Source organism: Cervus canadensis, chromosome 32 (genome assembly GCF_019320065.1).
Source record: "Cervus canadensis isolate Bull #8, Minnesota chromosome 32, ASM1932006v1, whole genome shotgun sequence".
NCBI classification, from domain to species: Eukaryota; Metazoa; Chordata; class Mammalia; order Artiodactyla; family Cervidae; genus Cervus; species Cervus canadensis.
This window is the reverse complement of record NC_057417.1, coordinates 9,213,334-9,233,106: the sequence shown is the minus strand read 5'-3', so window position 1 is coordinate 9,233,106 and position 19,773 is coordinate 9,213,334. Positions and strand designations below refer to the sequence as shown.

The following is a 19,773-nucleotide window of genomic DNA, read 5'->3' as shown; positions in this document are numbered from 1 at the left end:
CGCCTGATGTGTGTGTTCCTTAGTCAAGCGTGCAGGGGCAGAGATGAAGACATCACACACGTAGCCTTGTTTTAAACTAGAACTGGGTGTGGGGTGAAGGGCCATAAAATTTTGTTTCTTTGAAAAATATTCTTCTGTACTATGAGAAGGGTGTGCCTTTTTATGGGAGTGTAGGCGGCCGAGGATGAGATGGTTGGATGGCATCACCAACTCAATGAACAGGAATCTGAGCAAACTCTGGGAGATAGTGAAGGACAGGGGAGCCTTGGCATGCAGCAGTCCATGGGTTCGCAATAAGTTGGACACGACTTAGCGACTGAACAACAACAAAAAGTGATTTCTTCTGTCTTTGGAAATTATACAAAGCCTGGAGGCCCTTTCTTAATAATTAGTGTGAGAGGCACAGAGAGTAATAGATGCGCTTATTAGTAGACAGACTCCTGTGACTTTGAGTTCAGGAACTTTTGGATTAAATTTGTTTTGCAAGGCGGGGAGGAAGCATGCCCTGCAACTGAACGTTTCTAATACAATAGCCATTTAAGGAACCATCATGCCTTCCAGGAATTCTGTTTCTTGGATCCTGTTTCATAAGCCCATCTGGACACTCATTCCCTTCCTCAGTCTTCCTGCCAATGCTTAGTGAGCATCTGCTTGGGGCCAGGCACCTGCTAATGCTGGGAGCACGTTGACAGATCAGACAGTGTCCCTGTCCCCCGAGAAGCTCAGGATCTACTTGGAAAGATATAAAATTGATCATTGGAATACAGGGCATTAGATGTTACAACAGAGCAGGCGTTTTCAACCATCGGCATTTTGGGCTGGATGGTTCTTTGTGTTTGTGCCTGTGTACCAAAGGGTGTTGAACGGCCTCCACCCACTGGATGGCAGAAGAATCCCCCCATCCAGGGATAGCAACCAAAAATGTCACTAGACGTTGCCAAACATACCCTGGGGGAACAACACTGCCCCTGTTGAGAACCACTATCAAATAGAGATATTTACACAACTTCTTGGGAAAGGAGTGGCTGATTCAGGCAGGAGAAGTGGGGTAGGCTTTTCCAAGGGATAACGGCATTTGAGCTGGGTGTTGAGATAGAAATACAGCTCAACGGGTGTGAAGTAGAAGTTCTGCCCTCCAGAAAAGGAGACGCAGTGATGTGACAGAACACGGACTATTTCAAGAACAATGTATAGTTCTTTGTGGGTAAGATTAGACTCCATGGCAGATAAGGCTAGAAGGGCAGGCATGAGCCAGTTCCCAGCGAGTCTTAACAAGTCAAGCAAAGGTATTCAAATTTTATCCTATTGGTAATGGGGAGACAATGTGATCATTGACTAGATAAGTGATGTGTTAATATTTGCATTGCATTGCCGATTCAATTGGACTTCCCTGGTGGCTCAGCAATAAAGAATCTGCCTGCCAATGAAGGAGACACAGGAGATGAGGGTTTGATCCTTGGGTGGGGAAGATCCCCTGGAGAAGGAAACGGCAACCCACTCCAGCATTCTTGCCTGAGAAACCCCAGGAACAGAGGAGCCTGGTGGGCTGCAGTCCATGGGGTCGCAAAATGTGGGACATGACTTAGTGACTACACAACACAACAACAACAATCAATCCAATTATTTGATGGCTCCGCCCCTGTTGATAGGTCCCCCTGGTTTGCTTTGCAGGGAAATACCTGTCCACCACTCTGAGGCCGAGGAGTTCAGGTAGAACTGATGCCATGCTCTGATCCCACAGATGTGGCTAGCCAGAGTGATGTATCCACCTGCTCTTGTGATCAGTTCAGTGACGGACATCCGATCCCATCCAGGGCACAGGGGGTCCACTCCAGGAGTTTTTATAGAACGGTTGTTCAGTCACTCAGTCATGTCTGACTCTGCGACCCCATGGACTGTAGCCAGCCAGGCCTCCCTGTCCTCCACTCTGTCCCTGAGTTTGCTCAAACTCATGTCTGTTAAGTTGGTGATGCCATCCAACCATCTCACCTTCTACCACCTTCTCCTTTTGCCTTCAATCTTGCCCAGTGTCAGAGAAGGACTGAGGGGGGAAAAGGCTACTGTCTTTCTGCTGGGGTTACTAGCTCAGTAGAATATTATATGCAAGCCTGTACTTGTTGGAGAGCATCTCGACCCGGCGACTGAAGAGCCTGCAGGAGAGGCTGCCAACACGTCATCCTTTAAGGAGGGTGGTGTCTAGGCAGAGTGGACAGAAAAACGGATGGTGAGGGAGCAGTTCAGGGGCAGAGGCAGGAAGACGGCCAGAAGCGTTGTGTTTCTGAAGCCAAAGAAAGTTGCCAGGAGGTTGTCAACACGTCAGATGATGAAGAGACAGCAGCCAAGATCACGGACTGAACGTGGCCCTGGCGGTGGGCATGGAGGGTCATCAGTTAAGAGGGTGCTAAGACAATGGCTTCAGTGGAATGATGGAAACAGAAATAGCAGATTACAGTAAGTCACTGGATGGTGGAGAAAGGAAGTGATGTATAGGGACTGAAGGACCGCTTTCAGAAAGCTTGGCAGTAGAGAAAAGTAGCCCCAAACTTGCAGTGCGGTAGGTGAGGAGGAGTTGAGAGAGGAGGGTTAACATGAGAAGGCTTTGGCATGTTTACATCCTTGAATGTTTGATGACGGAGCGGGATGGGTGGGGGTTAGCTGATGGAGAAAGATGGAAGCCAGGCAGGGCATTTAGCCTTGGCACGGAAACGTGTGTTCACATAAGTACTTACATTTTGCTTCAACATCTGTCCTGTGCTGTGCTGTTCTGTATTCTCTGTGAACTACTCTAGAGAAATGTGGCTGCTTTTATTGCCAAGTTGCTTAATTGCCTTACGGAATAATGGCAAGCAGGCTTAGTCTTGGAAATTTTGAGCACGGAGACGAGTCACAGCAAAGAGAGGTAGAGAAATCAAATAGACCGATGGCCTGTTTGTGGACAGCCTCTCAAGCTGGTTACCCCTTCATTCATCTGTCTACTAACGGTTACTGACATCTGAGAAATACGTTTTAAACTTAAAATAGAGAGGGATGCGAGAAAACCCTGCCCACTCTCATAAAAGGTGCACGTGGCTTATGCTTTACTCTCCCCAACATTCTGTCCACTAGTAAAAGAATGTCTCTTAGAAATACCAGGTCTAGAACATTCTTTGACAGATTTGGGGATTACTGCCACCCCGTACTCTCTAAAAAAGACCTGCTAAAAAGGAATAATGGAGCCTCACTCACTTTGTCCACCACTCCAAACTGCCAATGCATGTTTCACCTGGTTGAGCTTTATCCTTATACCTGTGAATCAAGCAGGACTTTGATGTAAAGAAACTGGGTTCAGCAAAAGTTTGGTGCCTTCACGATGCCTGCCTGGAACAAGAACTGGAACCTCCTGAAGCCTAATCTGTTTAGTGTCCCTAATAGGTGACATCACTCTTTCTTTGTCTTACTTCTGGCCTCAGAGACTCCAGAATGGCACTTCCTGAGTGGTCTCATGAGTTCCCTGCAAAATACCTGTAGATTTTAATATATTCGTGGTGCATAATCAGAGCTTCAGAATCTTAACAATTACCTCCCTTCTGCGAGTTTGAGAGCACAGCAAGCATCGTGTTTTCAAAGAGAAGGAAAATATCTGTGCACAAAGCCCTCAGATCTTTTAACAAATGTTGAACTGCCACCTCCTCCCCCCCCTCCACCACCTCCAAGCCCATTCACAAGTCATTCTGCTGTTGGATTAAACATGCGATGTTTGCATCAGGTTCTTGGAACACTTATGATAGGAATGTATGATGTGTGTGTGTGTATAGAGGATATAAAATTGAGATTCTCTGGTCTCATCCAAGACTTCCTGAACCAGGATCTCAGGGTGGTGCCCAGGATGTGAATATGCATTTCAAACAACTCTTGTCTACACCTCAGTTTGATGCTCACAGGGTGTTTGGACTCTTGGTTAGTGAAGAGTCGTAGACATTGAGAGAGGCAGAGGTTTTTCATTTCTCCAGGATGCATTGCTGACTGCTTCTGGGAAGCCAACACTTCCCCTTCTTTCTTCATGAGGACATTGGCCACGTAGTAGATGCTACCATTGCCCCACACCTCTTGATCAACCCCTAGGTGCTTACCATTCCACACATGGATTCCAGACTTCCGAACAGCAGCACCATGGCCTAAGGACTCTCACTGACGAATAGACTCCACTCTACCCATGCCCAGGAAAGGCTGGAAGTGGCATTGTGGTACCACTCTTGCTCCCCTCCTCCACCCATGCACAACTAACCCGTAACCACTGACTGTTGGGGATCAGTGTATAAATACTCAAGCTTCCTCACCCCTGGGTGGCTTAACTTTATGGGGCATGTTGTACCCTGGCTTCCAGAAGTTTTAGTAGAATGAATCCCTGGCTTATCAGCTTGGCTGACCACACACTTACTGTTAGCTCCTGCCCCTCCTGAGCTTCCTTCCCCACTGGCTTGCCATCGTTTCTAAGGTTCACCTCCCAAATAATACTTACACACAAATACTGTTCTCAGGGTCTGCTTCTGGGGGGACCCACCCAAGTGTCTATAGATTAATATAGCAGGACTGTTCGAACCAAGCCTAAAGTAACAGTGTAGGGGAAAATCAGAGGAGGTATGGAAATATGCCTTATGGAAGAGAGTTCACTTTTGACCAGATACACAAAGCATGTCCTTTATATGTGTGTATTCACTTCCAGAATCCCAAAGTTTAGCCATTGACCTATGGTGGCTCAGTGGTAAAGAATCCACCTGCAATGCAGGAGATGCAGGTTCTATCTCTGGGTCAGGAAGATCCCCTGGAGAAAGAAATGGCAACCCGCTCCTGTATGTTTGCCTGGGAAATCTCATGAACAGAGGAGCCTGGCAGGCTATAATAAGGTCACAAAACGGAGACACAACTTAGCGACTAAACATCAACTAATCCATATTTCCTCATACTAACCAGTGTGTGTTCTTGAAAGAGATTCCCAGTGATTTTTTTTTTAAGTTTAGAGGTTTGTGTCTCTTAAGCATATGGAATAAATAGAAATAACAAATGTACAAATGGAGAGTATAACAATGCATACTTTGACCATGATTTACAGATATTTTACTGCTCAGAGCATTTATAAACCACCGGTGACCACTGCAAATGCATATTCTTCCCTGTAAGGTTGCATATTTCATTGTAAATGGCTTAAATATCTTTACTTATCCATTTGTAATAAAATGATGAGGACTTAAAATAAAGTAAGTGCATTTGAAAGAAATCGATTGTCAATACTCTGGCTGCTAATATGTGGAACATTTTTTCCCCCTGAGGTGTTAGTACATTAAAGCAAAACTATTTATGTTCTGATTATAAATTCATTAACTATTTACACCTCATTGACTTACAACTTATTTTTTTCTTTAGAAAGCTCACTTTCAACCTTCGTGGTTGACTTTAGTGGAACTCCTCAAAGCACAGTTTCTAATTTTTTACAGTGTTTTTAGTAGGACTTTAAAATATGTATATGATTTTATCATCTCATTAAGATCTCCTGGAGAAGAAAATGGCAACCCACTCCAGTGTTCTTGCCTGGGAAATCCCATGGACAGAGGAACCTGGCGGGCTACAGTCCATGGGCTCACAGAGAGTCGTATACCATTTAGTGACTAAACCACTGTCTTATTGGCCTTTGAACTTTCTACACCTAAAGAGAGGTTTTGAGGTGTGGCAAAGGATGGCATAGCCCTGAACTTGGACTTTTAAGAATTTAAAATGAAATTTTAAAATTGCTAGGTTTATAAGCTTTGAAAATTTGCTTTTTTCTCTCTGTACCTCAGTATCTTTATCTGTTAGATGTAAATAATAATACTACCTGCTTCATGGGGCTTCTCTGAGGTTAGGTGTGATATCTGAGGCCTAGCATAAAGTTCTCAGAACTGTTTTTAATTTCCCCCTCTTTTCCCCCTCATGTCCTAAGCAGGTATATAATTACTTCTTATTACCTTATCTAGCAGGAGAATAAAACTGGCATCTAACTCCCAATTCAACTTTTGTCTGTGACTGAGTGCAATTGGCAAGCAGTTTTTGTTAACTGCCACTCAAATGCAGAACTTACTTTCAAAGCTGGAGCAAAAAGGAGATTGTGGTCAGCTCTGCACAGGTTGTCTTGTTGGGTTATCAGGGATTGCAGGGCTTTTTTCCTCTTTATTACTTCGGGGCAGGCTGTGCGTTGGCTGGAACACTCTGCCACTATGAAGCAGCTAGAGGAATGGAGCTAAGATACTTGGAACTGCGGAAAGCAACGGAAATGCCAAGATCACCTCGCATTTCTTAAAGACGCTCCTGCAGCGGGGCCATCGGGTGGAAGTCACCACGCATTCTGAGTGGTTGCTGTGCTGGGCGCTGCACAGGGATGCTGAGGGATTCCTCACGCATCTTTCCCTTCAGTTCTCATGACAACCTTGAGTCAGAGGAGTCCATGCTGAGCAGCCTTTGAATCCTGAACCGACTACTTACTAGCTTGGTGACTGTGAACTAATGACTTCCTTCCTCTGGACCCCAGGCTCCGCATCTGTAAAATGAGGATAATAATAAAACCTGGTTCATGGATTGTTTTGAGAACTCAATGAGAATATGAGTGAAGCTATAGTAAATCCACGGTAAACCTGAATAGATATGATTGTTGTTACTGGATTACTAGCAGAAGTACTGATTCTACTAGTATCAGTTGTATCCAACTCTTGTGACCCCACGGACTGTTAGCCCGCCAGGCCCCTCTGTCCATGGGCTCCTCCAGGCAAGAATACTGGAGTGGGTTGCCAATTCGCCCTCCAAGGGATCTTCCTGACCCAAAGATCAAACGTGTCTCTTGCGTTGGCGGGCGGATTCTTTACCATCTGAGCCACCCGGAAGCCCACTAGTACCATACTATCAACATATTGTTGAGGGTGCTTTGGACCATTGCTTCTCACTTGGAGCAGTTTTGCCCTGCAGAGATCACAGGGAAACGTCTGGAGATGTTTTTGGTTATCACAGTTTTGGGGAGCAGTCAGGGGTGCCACTAGCATTGAGTCGGGGGAGGCCAAAGATGCTGTGAGACAGCCTACAGGGCATGGTAGCCCCCTTCCCCTCAAAGGGCTATGTGGTCCAAAGTGTCACAGGTGCAAAGTTTGAGAAAGCCTGCTTTTAAGCCACATGTCAACTTAAATAGGCTTTTGCAATAAGGGGTGTATCTTCACAGGGGACAGGGAATGCAGTGGTGGGGCAGTTTTGGTTGATTTAGCAGCTCTGTAACCTCAAAGGAGTCACTAGTTCTTTATTTCTCCCTGCCCTGTCATTCTCTAGGTGATCATAAGATTATCTGTGGCAGACCCAGAGGTTATAGATATACAAGGAAACATTCGGAGGGAGAAGAAAAAGAAAGAGTCTTTTCCTGTGGCTTTCAGTTGGGTCAAAATGTTTTCCATTAGCATGTTGATCACCTTTTCTTGAATCAGATAACATGGACCTTAGGATAAGTCCTACACTAGTCACATATGAGGAGGTCAGAATTAGCATGCTTGGGGATGGGAGTCCACTGCAGAGTCCTCTGTACGAACAGTAACTGTTATCACATTAGTTACGTTACCATTATCATCTTCATCATCACCATCCTCACCCCTGTTTTACAAACAGGAAGTGGAGGATCGTAATGTTTAAAAACATGTTGCTTGGTTCGAATTGCTGTTAGGTGGTAGATTCAGATTATGAAAATAGACTTACTCCAGAGCTTTATCCACTTATGTCTTAAAGGTGTGTGAAAGTATGTGTCTTTTCTTCAAAAATGCATTTCTTTGGCTGTGTTGGGTCTTTGGTGCAGCTCACGGATCTTCATGGCGTCATGAGGGCTCTTTCATTGCGGTGATCGACTCTCTCGTTGTGGTGCTCAGGCTTAGCTGCTCTGGGGCACCTGGGATCTTAGTTCCCCTCCCAGAAATTGGACCCGCCTCCCCTGCATTGCAAGGCAGATTCTTAAACACTGGACCACCAGGGAAGAACCTGAACGTATATATTTTTTTAAAGATATACTAAATGGCACATAAACTAGCTTGCGCTAAACCAAAGACGTAGCTTAGTGTCTACTCATTACCGGCCAAGTGTTAGGGATTCTTTGTTCACCTTATTCTGATCACACTCAAAATATTTGTTTCCAAAATGCTTTTTATATAAGCAGGCCCCCTTTGTTGCTACAGATCATCGGACCTCCCTGTTTATTTTTGTTATTCCAAGACAAATGGACTAGGCATGTCTATGTTCATGAACATAAATCACTGATGTGGTTGTAAGCCTGCCTACATGGAGCATGAGCCCTCGAATACAGAAAGACAAGATGCATCATGATGTATGCTTCATGAACTCAATTCTGCCACAAAACAGACTTAGCTTTGAGTCCTGGCCTCACCGTTCAGTGTCTCTGTGGACTTGGCCGAGTGACTGAACCTCTTCCTGTTAAGTTTTGATTTTCTTATCTATGGGCTTCCCTGGTGGTGCGAACAGTAAAGAATCTGCCTGCAATGTGAGAGACGAGGTGTGGGTTCGATCCCTGTATCAGGAAGACCCTTCGAAGAAGGAAATTCCAGTATTCTTGCCTGGAGAATTCCATGGACAGAGGAGCCTTGAGGGCTACAGTCAGTGGGTCACAAAGAGTCAGATACAACTGAGTGACTAATACTTTCATTTTCTTATCTTTATAAAGGAAACCCTAATAATACTTATACTTAGAGTTATAGTGTGAGGATTAAATGAGATAATACAACTAAAGAGCTTATGCCGTAGATGTCACATGATTGTTATTTTTTATTTCTATTCTTTTTTTTTTCTTTTTTTTTTTTTAAAAATATGGAACGCTTCACGAATTTGCGTGTCATCCTTGCGCAGGGGCCATGCTAATCTTCTCTGTATCGTTCCAATTTTAGTATATGTACTGCCGAAGCGAGCACTATTTCTATTCTTATATTTGTTTATAGCAATAAACAAATGTCCTCACGGTTGTTTACTATGTTTTTTTTTTTACCATTATGGCTGTCTTCATTTTTATTTGGGGGATGTAGGCAAGGGAGGAAAAGGGATGTACCCAAGAGACATGGAGAAACTATCATGTTTACTATTTCCAAGACATGTTTAAACAGAGTGTGAAAGTTTGTAAGAAGAAGAGAGTTCAATCCTGGTCACTGGATAGCTCATTCTCAGTATCAGATGCCTCAGTTAATATCAAGGCCCGGAACTACATGATAGATGGTGAGTGAGTTCAACCAATCAATGAGGGTATATTGAGTATCTGCCATGTGCCCGATGACTGAGGAAAGAGTAGAGAATATAAGGTGCAATCCATTCCCCCTGTGGTCCTCAGACTGTTTTAATTAGTTCATTAGTTGACCTGGACTGTGATAAAGCCTTCAGGTAAGCCTGAAGATTCAGAACTTGAGGGCAAGGCTGGTCTGACATAATATTAGGTCTGTGTGAAGCACTATGTTGAATCAGAGTCGTTCACAAATAAATTTGACCTGTACATCCTCCCTTCAGTGACTGTGATGGAAAGGTGTCCTTTGGGAAGAAGAGACCCAGAAGGGTGCTTGGCTGCATCAATTTGTTTTAGCTTGCTCTTTTCATCCTTCTCCTATCCTGTCTAGTATACCACCGATCATTCCTAGAAGTCCTAGACTGCTTTGGTGGTGGTTTTTGTTGTTTAGTTGATAAGTCATATCTGACTCTCTTGCGACCCCATGGACTGTAGCACGCCAGGCTCCTCTGTCTGTGGAATCCTCCAGGTAAGACTACTGGAATGGGTTGCCAGTTCCTTCTCTAGGGCATCTTCCCAACCCAGGGACTGAACCCATATCTCCTGCATTGGCAGGCAGGTTCTTGGCCACTGAGCTCCCAGGAAGCCCTAGACCACTTTGGAGTGACCTAGCAGTTCCCAGAATTTGCTGGATGCTCACACTGACCATTTGGAACAGTTCTTAAATAAATATAAGACAATAATGAGAAAATGGTCATGGAAGAGAGGGCAAATGCAGTCCAGGACATGCCACCATATGATAGTGGGGCTTGACCAGCCTTGGAGTCATCCTGTCAAAAGCTGCCTTGGGGGTAGAGCAAGCACACCATTTGTTTCAGTTCAGGGGTCTTCATGGGCTTTCCCTTGTCTGCGCTTCAGCTTCATTGTTCCCTGTCTCGCTTCCCCACCACCCTCCAGACCCTTGCACTCAGCATGATTCTGTTAATATTGAACCAGTTTGTTGCTCCTTGAAGGAGCTCTACTCTGCTTGGCTTCAGACAGTCTCACAAGCTGTATTCTTCTCCAGGAATGTCCTTCATCCAACTCTTTGGGCAATTCCTACTGTCTGTCTGTGTTTAGAGGTGATGTCCTCTAGAAAGCTTTGGCTGGCCTTCACCTTTTCATTCATGTCTAGTTGCATCCTCCCATTCAGTACTGGCCCAAATCTTTCCAAACACTTGAGATCATTTACATGTGCTGCCTATTAATCATGTTAGACTATAAGCTTATTTTTTAAAGATTTATTTTATTGAAGTATAGTTGATTCACATTGTTAAATTCTGCTGTATAGCAAAGTGATTCATTTATGCATATATACACACACATATATTCTTTTTCACTACAATTTGTTACAGAGCACTGAGGATAGTTCCCTGTGCTATGCAGTAGGCCCTTGTTGTTTATATGTCCTAAAACGATAGTTTGCATCTGCTAATCCCAAATTCCCAATCCATGCTTCCCCTATCCTCCTCCCCCTTGGTAACCAAAAGTCTGTTGTCTAGGTCTTTGAGCCTGTTTCATAGATAAGTTCATTTGTGTTGTATTTTGGATTCTACATAAAAGTGATATCATATAGTATTTGTCTTTTTCTTTCTGATTTACTTCACTTAGTATGATAATTGCTAGGTCCATCCATGTTGCGGCAAATGGCATCATTTCATTCTGTTTTTATGGCTGAGTAGATTATAAGCTTCTTGAGTGCAGAGACTGTGTCTAATTTGTAGACTAAATGAGACATGAGAGACTAGCCTCTAGTGAAATACAGGTTTGGTGGCAGAAAGGAGGATTGACTGAATGGATGAGCAGGTTGGCAGAAATGCCCACAGTGGTGACTGGAATGGAGAAGGAAGGTTCACCAACATTTGTGGAGCTTGTTGTGTGTTTGGCCCCGTGCACTGAGAAAAAGTCCTTGACATCAAGGACCCTTCTGTCTAATGGAAGTGAAAATTTACAATAAGCAGAGGCAGATGGTAAGATAAACGTATGGAGAGGTGCTCAAAGAGTTCCAATGAGAGACGCTGCCATATCTTGTGTGTGGGGTGAGGGCTGGCAGTGAGAAGTGATGTCCAAGTAGAGATCTAAAAGATAAACAGAAATTATCCAGGAAAAGAGAGTCAGTGGGAGTAGTCCATGTTGGAGGAACAGTATTTGCAAAGGATTGGGGACAAGCAACAGAAGTTCACCTCTGGACCATAGGGTCCACGTAAATAAGAGCCAGAAAATTGAGGCACTTGAAACTCATGCAGAAGACTTTAGACTTTATTTTGGGGGGCAGTGAGGAACCAGGAGAAGATCTTAAGTTTGAAAGTGAAATGATGACACTTACATTCTAAGTAGATCTTGAACTTTTTGAGTAGGCTTAATATATTCTCAGGGCTTCCCAGGTGGTGCTAGTGGTAAAGAACCTGTCTGCCAATGCAGGAGACGTAAGAGATGCAGGTTTATCCCTGGGTCGGGAAGATGCCCTGGAGGAGGGCATGGCAACCCACTCCAGTATTCTTGCCTGGAGAATCCTGTGGACAGAGGAGCCTGGTGGGCTGCGGCCCACGGGGTCACAAAGAGGTGGACGTGACTGGAGGGACTTAGCACAGCGTAGCACAATATACTCTCAGCCAGGCATGAGGGCACAGTGTCGTTCTTGCCTACCTGTTTGTGGATGACACCTTTTTGACATCTGCTTACAATACAAATTGCAAAGTATCTTTCACGTCCAGTAGGAGGAGCCAAAGGCTCCAAGTTCTTCCCCAGAGCTGGGCATTCCTCCACCCTCAGATGCGTTAGGAGCTGTTTACTTCAGCACCTCTCATTACTTAGAAGTGGCTCAACGTGGAAAAATGACAGAAAAACTCAAGAATTTTTCTGGTTTTTCCTGGAATGGAAAGGTCACGGTGAAAAAGAAACTGAATACTTTTCGGATGAATAGCATAATAGCATGCTATATTGATCTTTACTCAAATTTTGTTTTAAATTGTAATGAATGTCTGCCCACTCATATTAAGCTTTCGTAAGCCATGTAGCAACACAGCACCAGTGAGTCATTCCTGACACTCATCGCTAATACACCTAAGCTTATTTCTACTCCAAAATAAATAAGTTGGAGTCGACTCAGACTGACCTTGATTTGGAGATAGTTGCAAATGTTTTATTTCATTTCCAAGGGAAAAATATATATTAAAAAGTAATAAAGCATCCAGAGATCACCCGTTTTAATGAAACAAAAGCCAGTGTTTCTGCCTTCTGCAATAAAAATGAAGGAGCAATGGAGAAACAATTCCTCTTGGTGCATTTGCACAAAACATTATATTTCAACAGAACTTCCCATTAACTGCCATTTATTTCTTCTCTCATTATTGATAATTTGCTTTTAAATTGAGAATACCTCTTTTACAACCCATCTCATCTCCCTGCACGGCTAGACAATTACATTGAAATTCGGTGGTTTTCCCATTGTAAACAGTTTCTGGGGAAAATGATTATGATGTTACTAAGCCAGATTTACGGCTTCATTGTGCTATCACTAACGGATAAGAAACTAGTATAGTATAAAGAAAAAAAAAGTTGTTTATATACAAATACATTCTCATCAAAGAGAGTCCTCAGGATGCATATAGTAAAACCAACCAGAATCGCAAAATCACCTACTAGGGCAATGAGAATGATGTCTTTCTGGATTTTGCAAAGTTATTTTTGTTGCTTTTTTAAAAAATTCAGTTGTAGGTAGAAGCTCCCTTTCTTTATTTTATTCTAATGTCAGAAGAAATCCTAGCCAGACAGGATTTCAGGGTAACTCTGACAAGTCTACTATGTGGTAGCCACTTAGGAAATACACATGATACAAAGCAATACATGTAACATGGTCCCTGCTTTTGGAGATCTTCCAGTTAGTTCTACTTGGAGAGGAGCCATGGTTCAAGTGCAAAATAATCACAGGATAGAGCAGGAAGATGAACGGTGAGCCTCCACGTGGGTGCTCAAGGCTGGGACCTGGACTTGCCCCATCCCATCTGCCCCTCAGAAGGCAGTGTGGTGCAGTGGTCTTGCCCAAATGCTGGGGTTCTTGCCAGTTCTGTGACCTTGGGCAAACTATAACTTTGTGTACTTCTAACTCTCCTGTACAATTTGATCACCATTTTAGGTGTTTATCAAAAAGCAAAAATCTGAAGGTCTGGCTCTGTGAGTCCAGGGTCAGCTCAGGAAAGAAGCAGCACTGCCGCCTTAGCCCCTCTAAGCCTGTTTTCTCCTCTGTGAGATGGGCAGGCCCGCCGCACCTACTTCATCTAGGTGTTGAGAAAGTTCAGTGTCAATACCTCGGATAGTATGTGGTGATAGTGAGCGCTCGCTGAGAGGGAGCACTAACGGAGGCGTCCCAGGGCTTGGGACAGGCAACTGCTGAGAGAGCAGTCTCTGGACGACCCCTCTAGAGCAGGACGAGGGGCCAGTAAGAGGCCAGGGAGGGGTGGCCCAGGCCAGCGCACACCCACTGCTTGCCTGGTGTCCGTGGGGCCTGGATAAATTCAAGCATCTCGGATCTGGCTCCATCTCTCCCCGGCCTCAAAATTTCCCAGACCAGAAGCGAATGGGGCAAGACACCTCCTCCACTTAGCATTTCCGTAGGGGATCCGTGCACTCTCCCCGATAGGCAGGGGTGGAGAGGGGCGCTGGTGCTGTGAGTGAGCCCACTTTGGGACCAGGACTGGGGGATGCCAAACACCCAGGCTCAGGACCCCACTTCCAACTCTCACCCCTTCACCCCAGGAGTCCGAGGCCCTGGGTAGCACGCGTCTCCACCGGCCCGCTGGAATCCGGGTCTGCAAGCTTGACCGCCGCCGCGGCGGGCGAGGGGACCGGGGAGGGGGCGCTCCCGCGCGCTCGGGCTTATTTTTGGCTCCGCAGCCGCTTGGCGCCTGTCGCGCGCGCTCACACACACATACACACGCACACACACACACACGCGCGCACACGCACACACATATGCACACATTTTTCTCGCTCGCTCTCTCGCCCTCCTTTGTTTATTTCCTAATCCATATTTTTATTTGAAGCTCTCCTCTTGACTCTCTGCCGCCCGCCTGCCGGCGCTCTCGCGGGCCAACCCGGTGCACACCGCTCCCCTCCGTCACCCCAGCCCTCCTCCCGGTCTCCCCGAGCGCGGGGTTTGAAGGTCACCTCCTTTCCAGTCCCTGTGCGAGACGCGCCGCCACCGCCTCCTCTAGCCGGAGCCGGAGGCACAGGCTACGCTGCCTGGAAGTGGTGCTCCAGCCTCGGCGGCGTCGGCGGCGTACGGAACCCGGGGTCCGCGCCGGGTGGGGAAGCCCGAACTCGCCGAGGGGAATCCCTCCCGCTTCACCCCGGCCCCGGGAGGCCCCGGCGGCGGGGCGGGGGCGCTCTACCAGCCCGCGGTCGGCGGAGGCGGCGGCCGCGGCCAGACCCACGCGCGCGCAGCTCCGGGGCAGGGGAGGAGGAAGGAGCCAGCGGGGCACCCCGCATCTGGAGGGGGACGGCCGCGCGCCCCGCCCCTGCGCCCGGAGCGCGAGAACTCCGAGCCTCCTCCCGTGCGGAGCGCGGAGGAGCGGACTGCGCGCCCCGGGACTGGGGGACCTGGCGCTCCGCACGCCTGGTAGTGACCGCCTCGGCCCAGCGGTCGTGACCCGCGCCGCGCGCAGCTGCGCCCAGCCTGCCGCCCAGGCAGGGGCGCCAGGGCGGGGCTGACCTGCAAGCAAAGTTGCGGCCGGCGTGGAAGAAGCCCGCACCCCCTTTCGCCATCTCCAGCTCATGGTGAGTGTGGCTGAGGGGGCCGAGAGCGCGGGGCAATCGGAGGGTCTGGGGCCCAGCGGAAGGCGACCGGAGCCGGGCGCGGCAGGAGTTCTAGGTAAGTCCGGGCGGAGCCACAGCCTCCGTGTCCCCCGCCCCCTCAGCTGACCAGAGGGTCCCACCGAGGGGAGAGCTGACTCCTCGAGCACAGGCTTCCTCCTAGGGCCAGGCTGGGCGTGCTAGACTGGGAACTTTCTCAGTGCGTTGGAGAGATTTCCCGGCACGTCCGCCCCGGCGTCTGAGATCAGGACCCCTCCGGCCCCCGCGTCCTTCCAGACGCACGCCCTTGCTCGCCTCGAAGCTCCGCTCCGGAGCGCCCCGGCTGCCCTGGCCGTCCTCCTGGGAGCGAGCACAGGTGCAGCGAGCAGCGGGGATCGGCCTGCGCACTTTGCTTAGGTTTCCCGGCAGGCTGCAAGGGTGCACTCGGTGCGCCCCGGGGCGCTGTCTATTCACCGCCCTTCGCCAGGTCCGGGGGAGGAGGCACTCTGTGGCCTGGGAGGGCGTTTGGAAGCATCGAATCCCTTCTGGGAGGCGGGAAGCGGAGGGTCGCTGCGCTGGAGTGAGAGTGTGTGTTCATGGGCTCCGGGAGGGACGCCCCCAAATGTCTCTGCCTTCGACCCTGGGTGATGGGGGAAGGGAAGGGGGCGCCAGCCTGGGAACTCTGGACTTGGAAACTCCGGCTGCGCCCCTTGGTTCCTTTGGTGCCTTAGGGCACCTTCACTCTGGGAAGGAAACCCAGGAGCAGTTCTCCGGGAAGGCCAGGGTCGCCCCTTGTCGGCCCCAGTTTCCCAACTCTCCAGGGTTAGAGGTCAGGGGAGGGCTGACGAGTTTCTACTCCCGGGGACCAGCCGCCTGAGATGGTCCGGGAGCCTTCAAGGTCTTAGCTCGGAGAGAGCAGGCCAGCCCGGAAGTTGCCCACGCGGAAAGGGCGGGGAAGACCCGACCCGCCCTGGCCCCGGAGCCGCCAACTCCCTTTCTCTGCTTCTGGGAAACAGGGGGCTTTTCCTTTCTGCTTCTGCCCGGGCAAGGGCAGAGGTGCGTCTGCGGGACTTGTGGGGCGGGGTTGCTCAAGTGCTTGTAAATCCGAGCCTGGCAGTCCGGAGAACTGAACTGGTACCCTACCCGGGGTCTTAGTTGAACTTGGGAAAGAAGTAGGGGAGGTGTCCTGGAACCGCTTTGTTTGAGCCGAAATGTGATGCACATAACTAGGGTTTTCTCTTATAACAATACTGATTGTATATACGTTTATTATTAAAAAGAAAAAAAAAATTCCACAGAAAGCCTGGCCTTCTCAGCACAAGTTTAAGACACGCCTCAACCGGTGATGGCTCCCTGCTCCTGTCCTAGTTCATCCACCCTCCGTTTCACATTTATCTTTGTTACAAAGGGAAAAATAAAAGAGATGAGAGGGCCTGGATCCTTTCAATTTTTAAGTGACCACAGAGGGCCTGGCTGGAGCTGTGGGCAGTTTTATTTTTGGCTAGGTCTTTTTTTGTCACAGGCAAGGACCTGGGCCCATGAAGGGTAAAGGTGGCTCTGACGGGGGCTTCAAGGCAAACTTTGGGACTGACTCCAGGCCTTGCTCTCTGAGCTCATCTGGAAAGCGCTGGGATCTAAAGGAATCCACTGGGTTTCCCTTATGTTAACTCATGACTGAGTTGGATTAGGAAGAGGCTGGCCTCATCCTTTACAATTTTCAAGGGTACCGTTAGCATCCAGAGATAAGGCTTGAGAGGAGTCCCAGGCCCTGGTTCTGACACTTGCTTGCTGTGTGCCCTTGGGCAAACAACTTCACTTCTCTGTGCTTCAGTTTATCCGCCTGCCAGATGAAAGGTTCAAGGGTGATACTGGCCTCAGCGGGTCTAGGGGAGAATTAGAGAAAGTGATGAGCACAGAGCACGGTCCAGCGCGTGGTTAAGTGCCTAGACAACGTTAGTCTTCGTTATTTTTATCAAATAAATTGCTCTCTGTTGTGAGTCTTATGACACCTGGTGGGATACAGAAGGCTGGCAGCCTCCCTTACATACATGTACTTTCTTTTAAACAACGGCTCCAACGGAAACAGAAAAGGAGGTTAATCATAAAGGGAGATTTCTCAACAGAACCTCATTCTCTCCAAGCCTGACCTCTCCTCATGTTCTAAGGAGGAATCAGCGACATGCCGCCCACTGGCTAAGAGGTGGGTTGGGAGCATCTGACAACGTCTCAACAGTCACCGGTACCCTGAAATTAAGTTTTTACAGCGGTTGTGCATTTTTCTTCTTCAATCAGCAGAAAAGCCCGCTTCTCCTCGGCCTCCTGGGATGAAAGTACCATCTTGTGAAAGTTCCTTTCCTAAGCACGCGCCGTCTTTAATGTCACCCCGCGGTCCCAGAGTTTTCCACTCAGAAACGAGCCAAAACATGGGTCTGAGCAGATTTCTCCTCCTGGAATTCACCCACTCTGCCCTATTTTTCTCTTCATGATAATTGATGCTATTTTTTTACCTACTCCTCTAATGTCTGAGCATAGGCCTCTTCGACATCTTTATGTCTCTGATGACTTTTTTTTTTTAAAGCAAATTTAGCCTTTTCAGAACAAGCCATCCAAATCATTTTATTTTCTAAAATTCCTTTCAGATATATATTTTTTTTTGCATTTAGAAAATTAGATCTGCCCTGTATAAATATGTCTGACATTTCACCTTTCCCAAAATTAGACCATTTTGTTTGCATCTTTTAAGCTGCTGTGTGGAGTAATGAACACATTCCAAGAGGGAAATCGGACCTGACGCAGAAAATACTTTGGGGAGGCAGTGGATTTCCAGTGGCGTGTGTGAAGACTGTTGAAGTCCGCGTGCATTTTTTCTGAAGGACACAGGGCAGCCCTTCTCGCTTTTCCCACCCAGCATGAGAGCCACGTAATGAGCATGCTTCACAGGTTAATACCGGATGACTTCCCAAAAGGTGGTCACTTGTCACATTTCCTTCCCCCATGTTGCCTGAGATGAAACTTTGTTGTGCTGAAGACCTTAGACTTGGAGATGATGTTTTGAAAGAAGGTCTGAGGCTCTCCCTGTTGCCTTCCTCCCGTTGTTTAAAATATTGCCTCAAGGCACCAGTATAAATATTAAAACTTTAATTAAGGAATTAACAGTGAGGGAACTTCAACAAGAGGGGGTACCCCGCACCTTCAGATGACTTCAACAGAGAACGTGGTCAGACTAGGTTGTTGGGGCTGGAGGTTCTTAATGAAAGTGTTGTTCAGTTGCTGAGTCACGTCCGACTCTTTGTGACCCCATGGAGTGCAGCACTCCAGTGAAGGATAGTGTCCCTCACTATCTTCCGGAGTTCACGCAAACTCATGTCCACTGAGTTGGCGATGCCATCCAACCATCTCATCCTGTGTCGCCGCCTTCTTCTCCTGCCCTCAATCTTTCCCAGTGACCCATGGATTTATAAGGAGAGACAGCCATACTCATGTTTTACATCTGGAGTTGCTCTGAGCACCATCATTATCGTTGGTCTGTCATTGGTTGCCAGACACAACAGATGTGGGTGACGCGTGCTTGCTACTGCGGATGGGTGTGTCTGTATTGGGGGAAGGAGTACCTTACATAATCATTGTTTATCCAGAACATACCACATGTTAGATGTTCTGCTCAGGGAACAGGGCCAATGAAAACCTTGCCCTCCTGGAGCTTCTTTGGTTCTGGGGAGAGCCAGACAGTAAGCAAGTGATGGAAATACATTTTTATGAGAATAAGGGCAAGTGTTAGAAAAATTATGACGTGACGGTATGATTAAGAGTGACTTGGAAGGGCTTTCCAAGGAGGAAAGATTTGAGCTGAGATCTAGGTGAAAAGCAGTAGTTGATATGTTGTGGTTGTTCAGTCAGTAAGTCGTGTCTGACTCTTTGTGAGCCCATGGACTGCAGCACGCCAGGCTTCCCTGTCCTTCATCATCTCCCAGAGTTTGCTCAAACTCACGTCCATTGATTCAGTGATGCCATGCAACCATCTCATTCTTTGTTTCCCCCTTCTCCTCCTGCCCTCAATCTTTCCCAGCACCAGGGTCTTTTCCAAGGAGTCAGCTCTTCGCATCAGGTGGCCAAAGTATTGGAGCTTCAGCATCAGTCCTTCCAGTGAATACTCAGGATTGATTTCCTTTAGGATTGACTGGTTTGACCTCCTTGCTGTCCAAGGGACTCTCAAGAGTCTTCTCTAGCACCACAGTTCGAAAGCATCAATTCTTTGGGGTGCTCAGCTTTCTTTATGGTCCAGCTGTCACATCCATACATGACTACAGGAAAAACCAGTTGCTATGAATCAAGTATTTATTGAGAACCTACTGTGTGCCAAGCACTATTCCAAGCACTTGACATGTGCAGTGCTCAGATGGAGCATTCGTTCTAGAGTGAAGAGCATTTTAGAAAGAGGGAATGGCAAGTGCAAAGGCCCTGAGGCTGAAATGGACACAACTATATTGGTGAAGTTGGGTCACAGAGGCTCCTGAGACCTGATGAGGACTTTGGCTTTTGTTCCAATTAAGCCATAGGCAGGGTTTTTTTTTTTCTTGTTGTTGTTCTTGTTGTTGTTATTTATTTGGCTGTGCTGGATCTTAGTTGTGACACGTGGGATCCAGCTCCCTGAACAGGGCTTGAACCTGAGCCCCTTGCATTGGGAGCATGGA

At 47.4% G+C, this 19,773-nt stretch overlaps 1 protein-coding gene and 1 non-coding gene across 13 annotated transcripts in view; one reads left to right on the top strand and one right to left on the bottom strand.

Moving 5' to 3' along the window:
• The window catches only part of RBFOX1 (RNA binding fox-1 homolog 1), a 2,068,635-nt gene that overhangs the window by 357,294 nt on the left and 1,691,568 nt on the right, over positions 1-19,773 (top strand). For 10 of the 12 annotated variants that reach the window (XM_043455516.1, XM_043455518.1, XM_043455526.1 and 7 more), the window contains exon 1: positions 14,954-15,067. The exons of 1 other annotated variant lie outside the window; for it this stretch is intronic. In XM_043455516.1, the coding sequence (XP_043311451.1) occupies positions 15,065-15,067 (3 nt within the window). In that variant the 5' untranslated portion in view covers positions 14,954-15,064. Of the gene's footprint in view, positions 1-14,953; positions 15,162-19,773 lie in introns of those variants that run through there. One more of the 12 variants, XM_043455522.1, reaches the window with a different exon arrangement.
• Positions 8,848-8,954, bottom strand: LOC122433685. Its single transcript, XR_006267168.1, has one exon. It is a non-coding gene; the product is annotated as a U6 spliceosomal RNA (small nuclear RNA).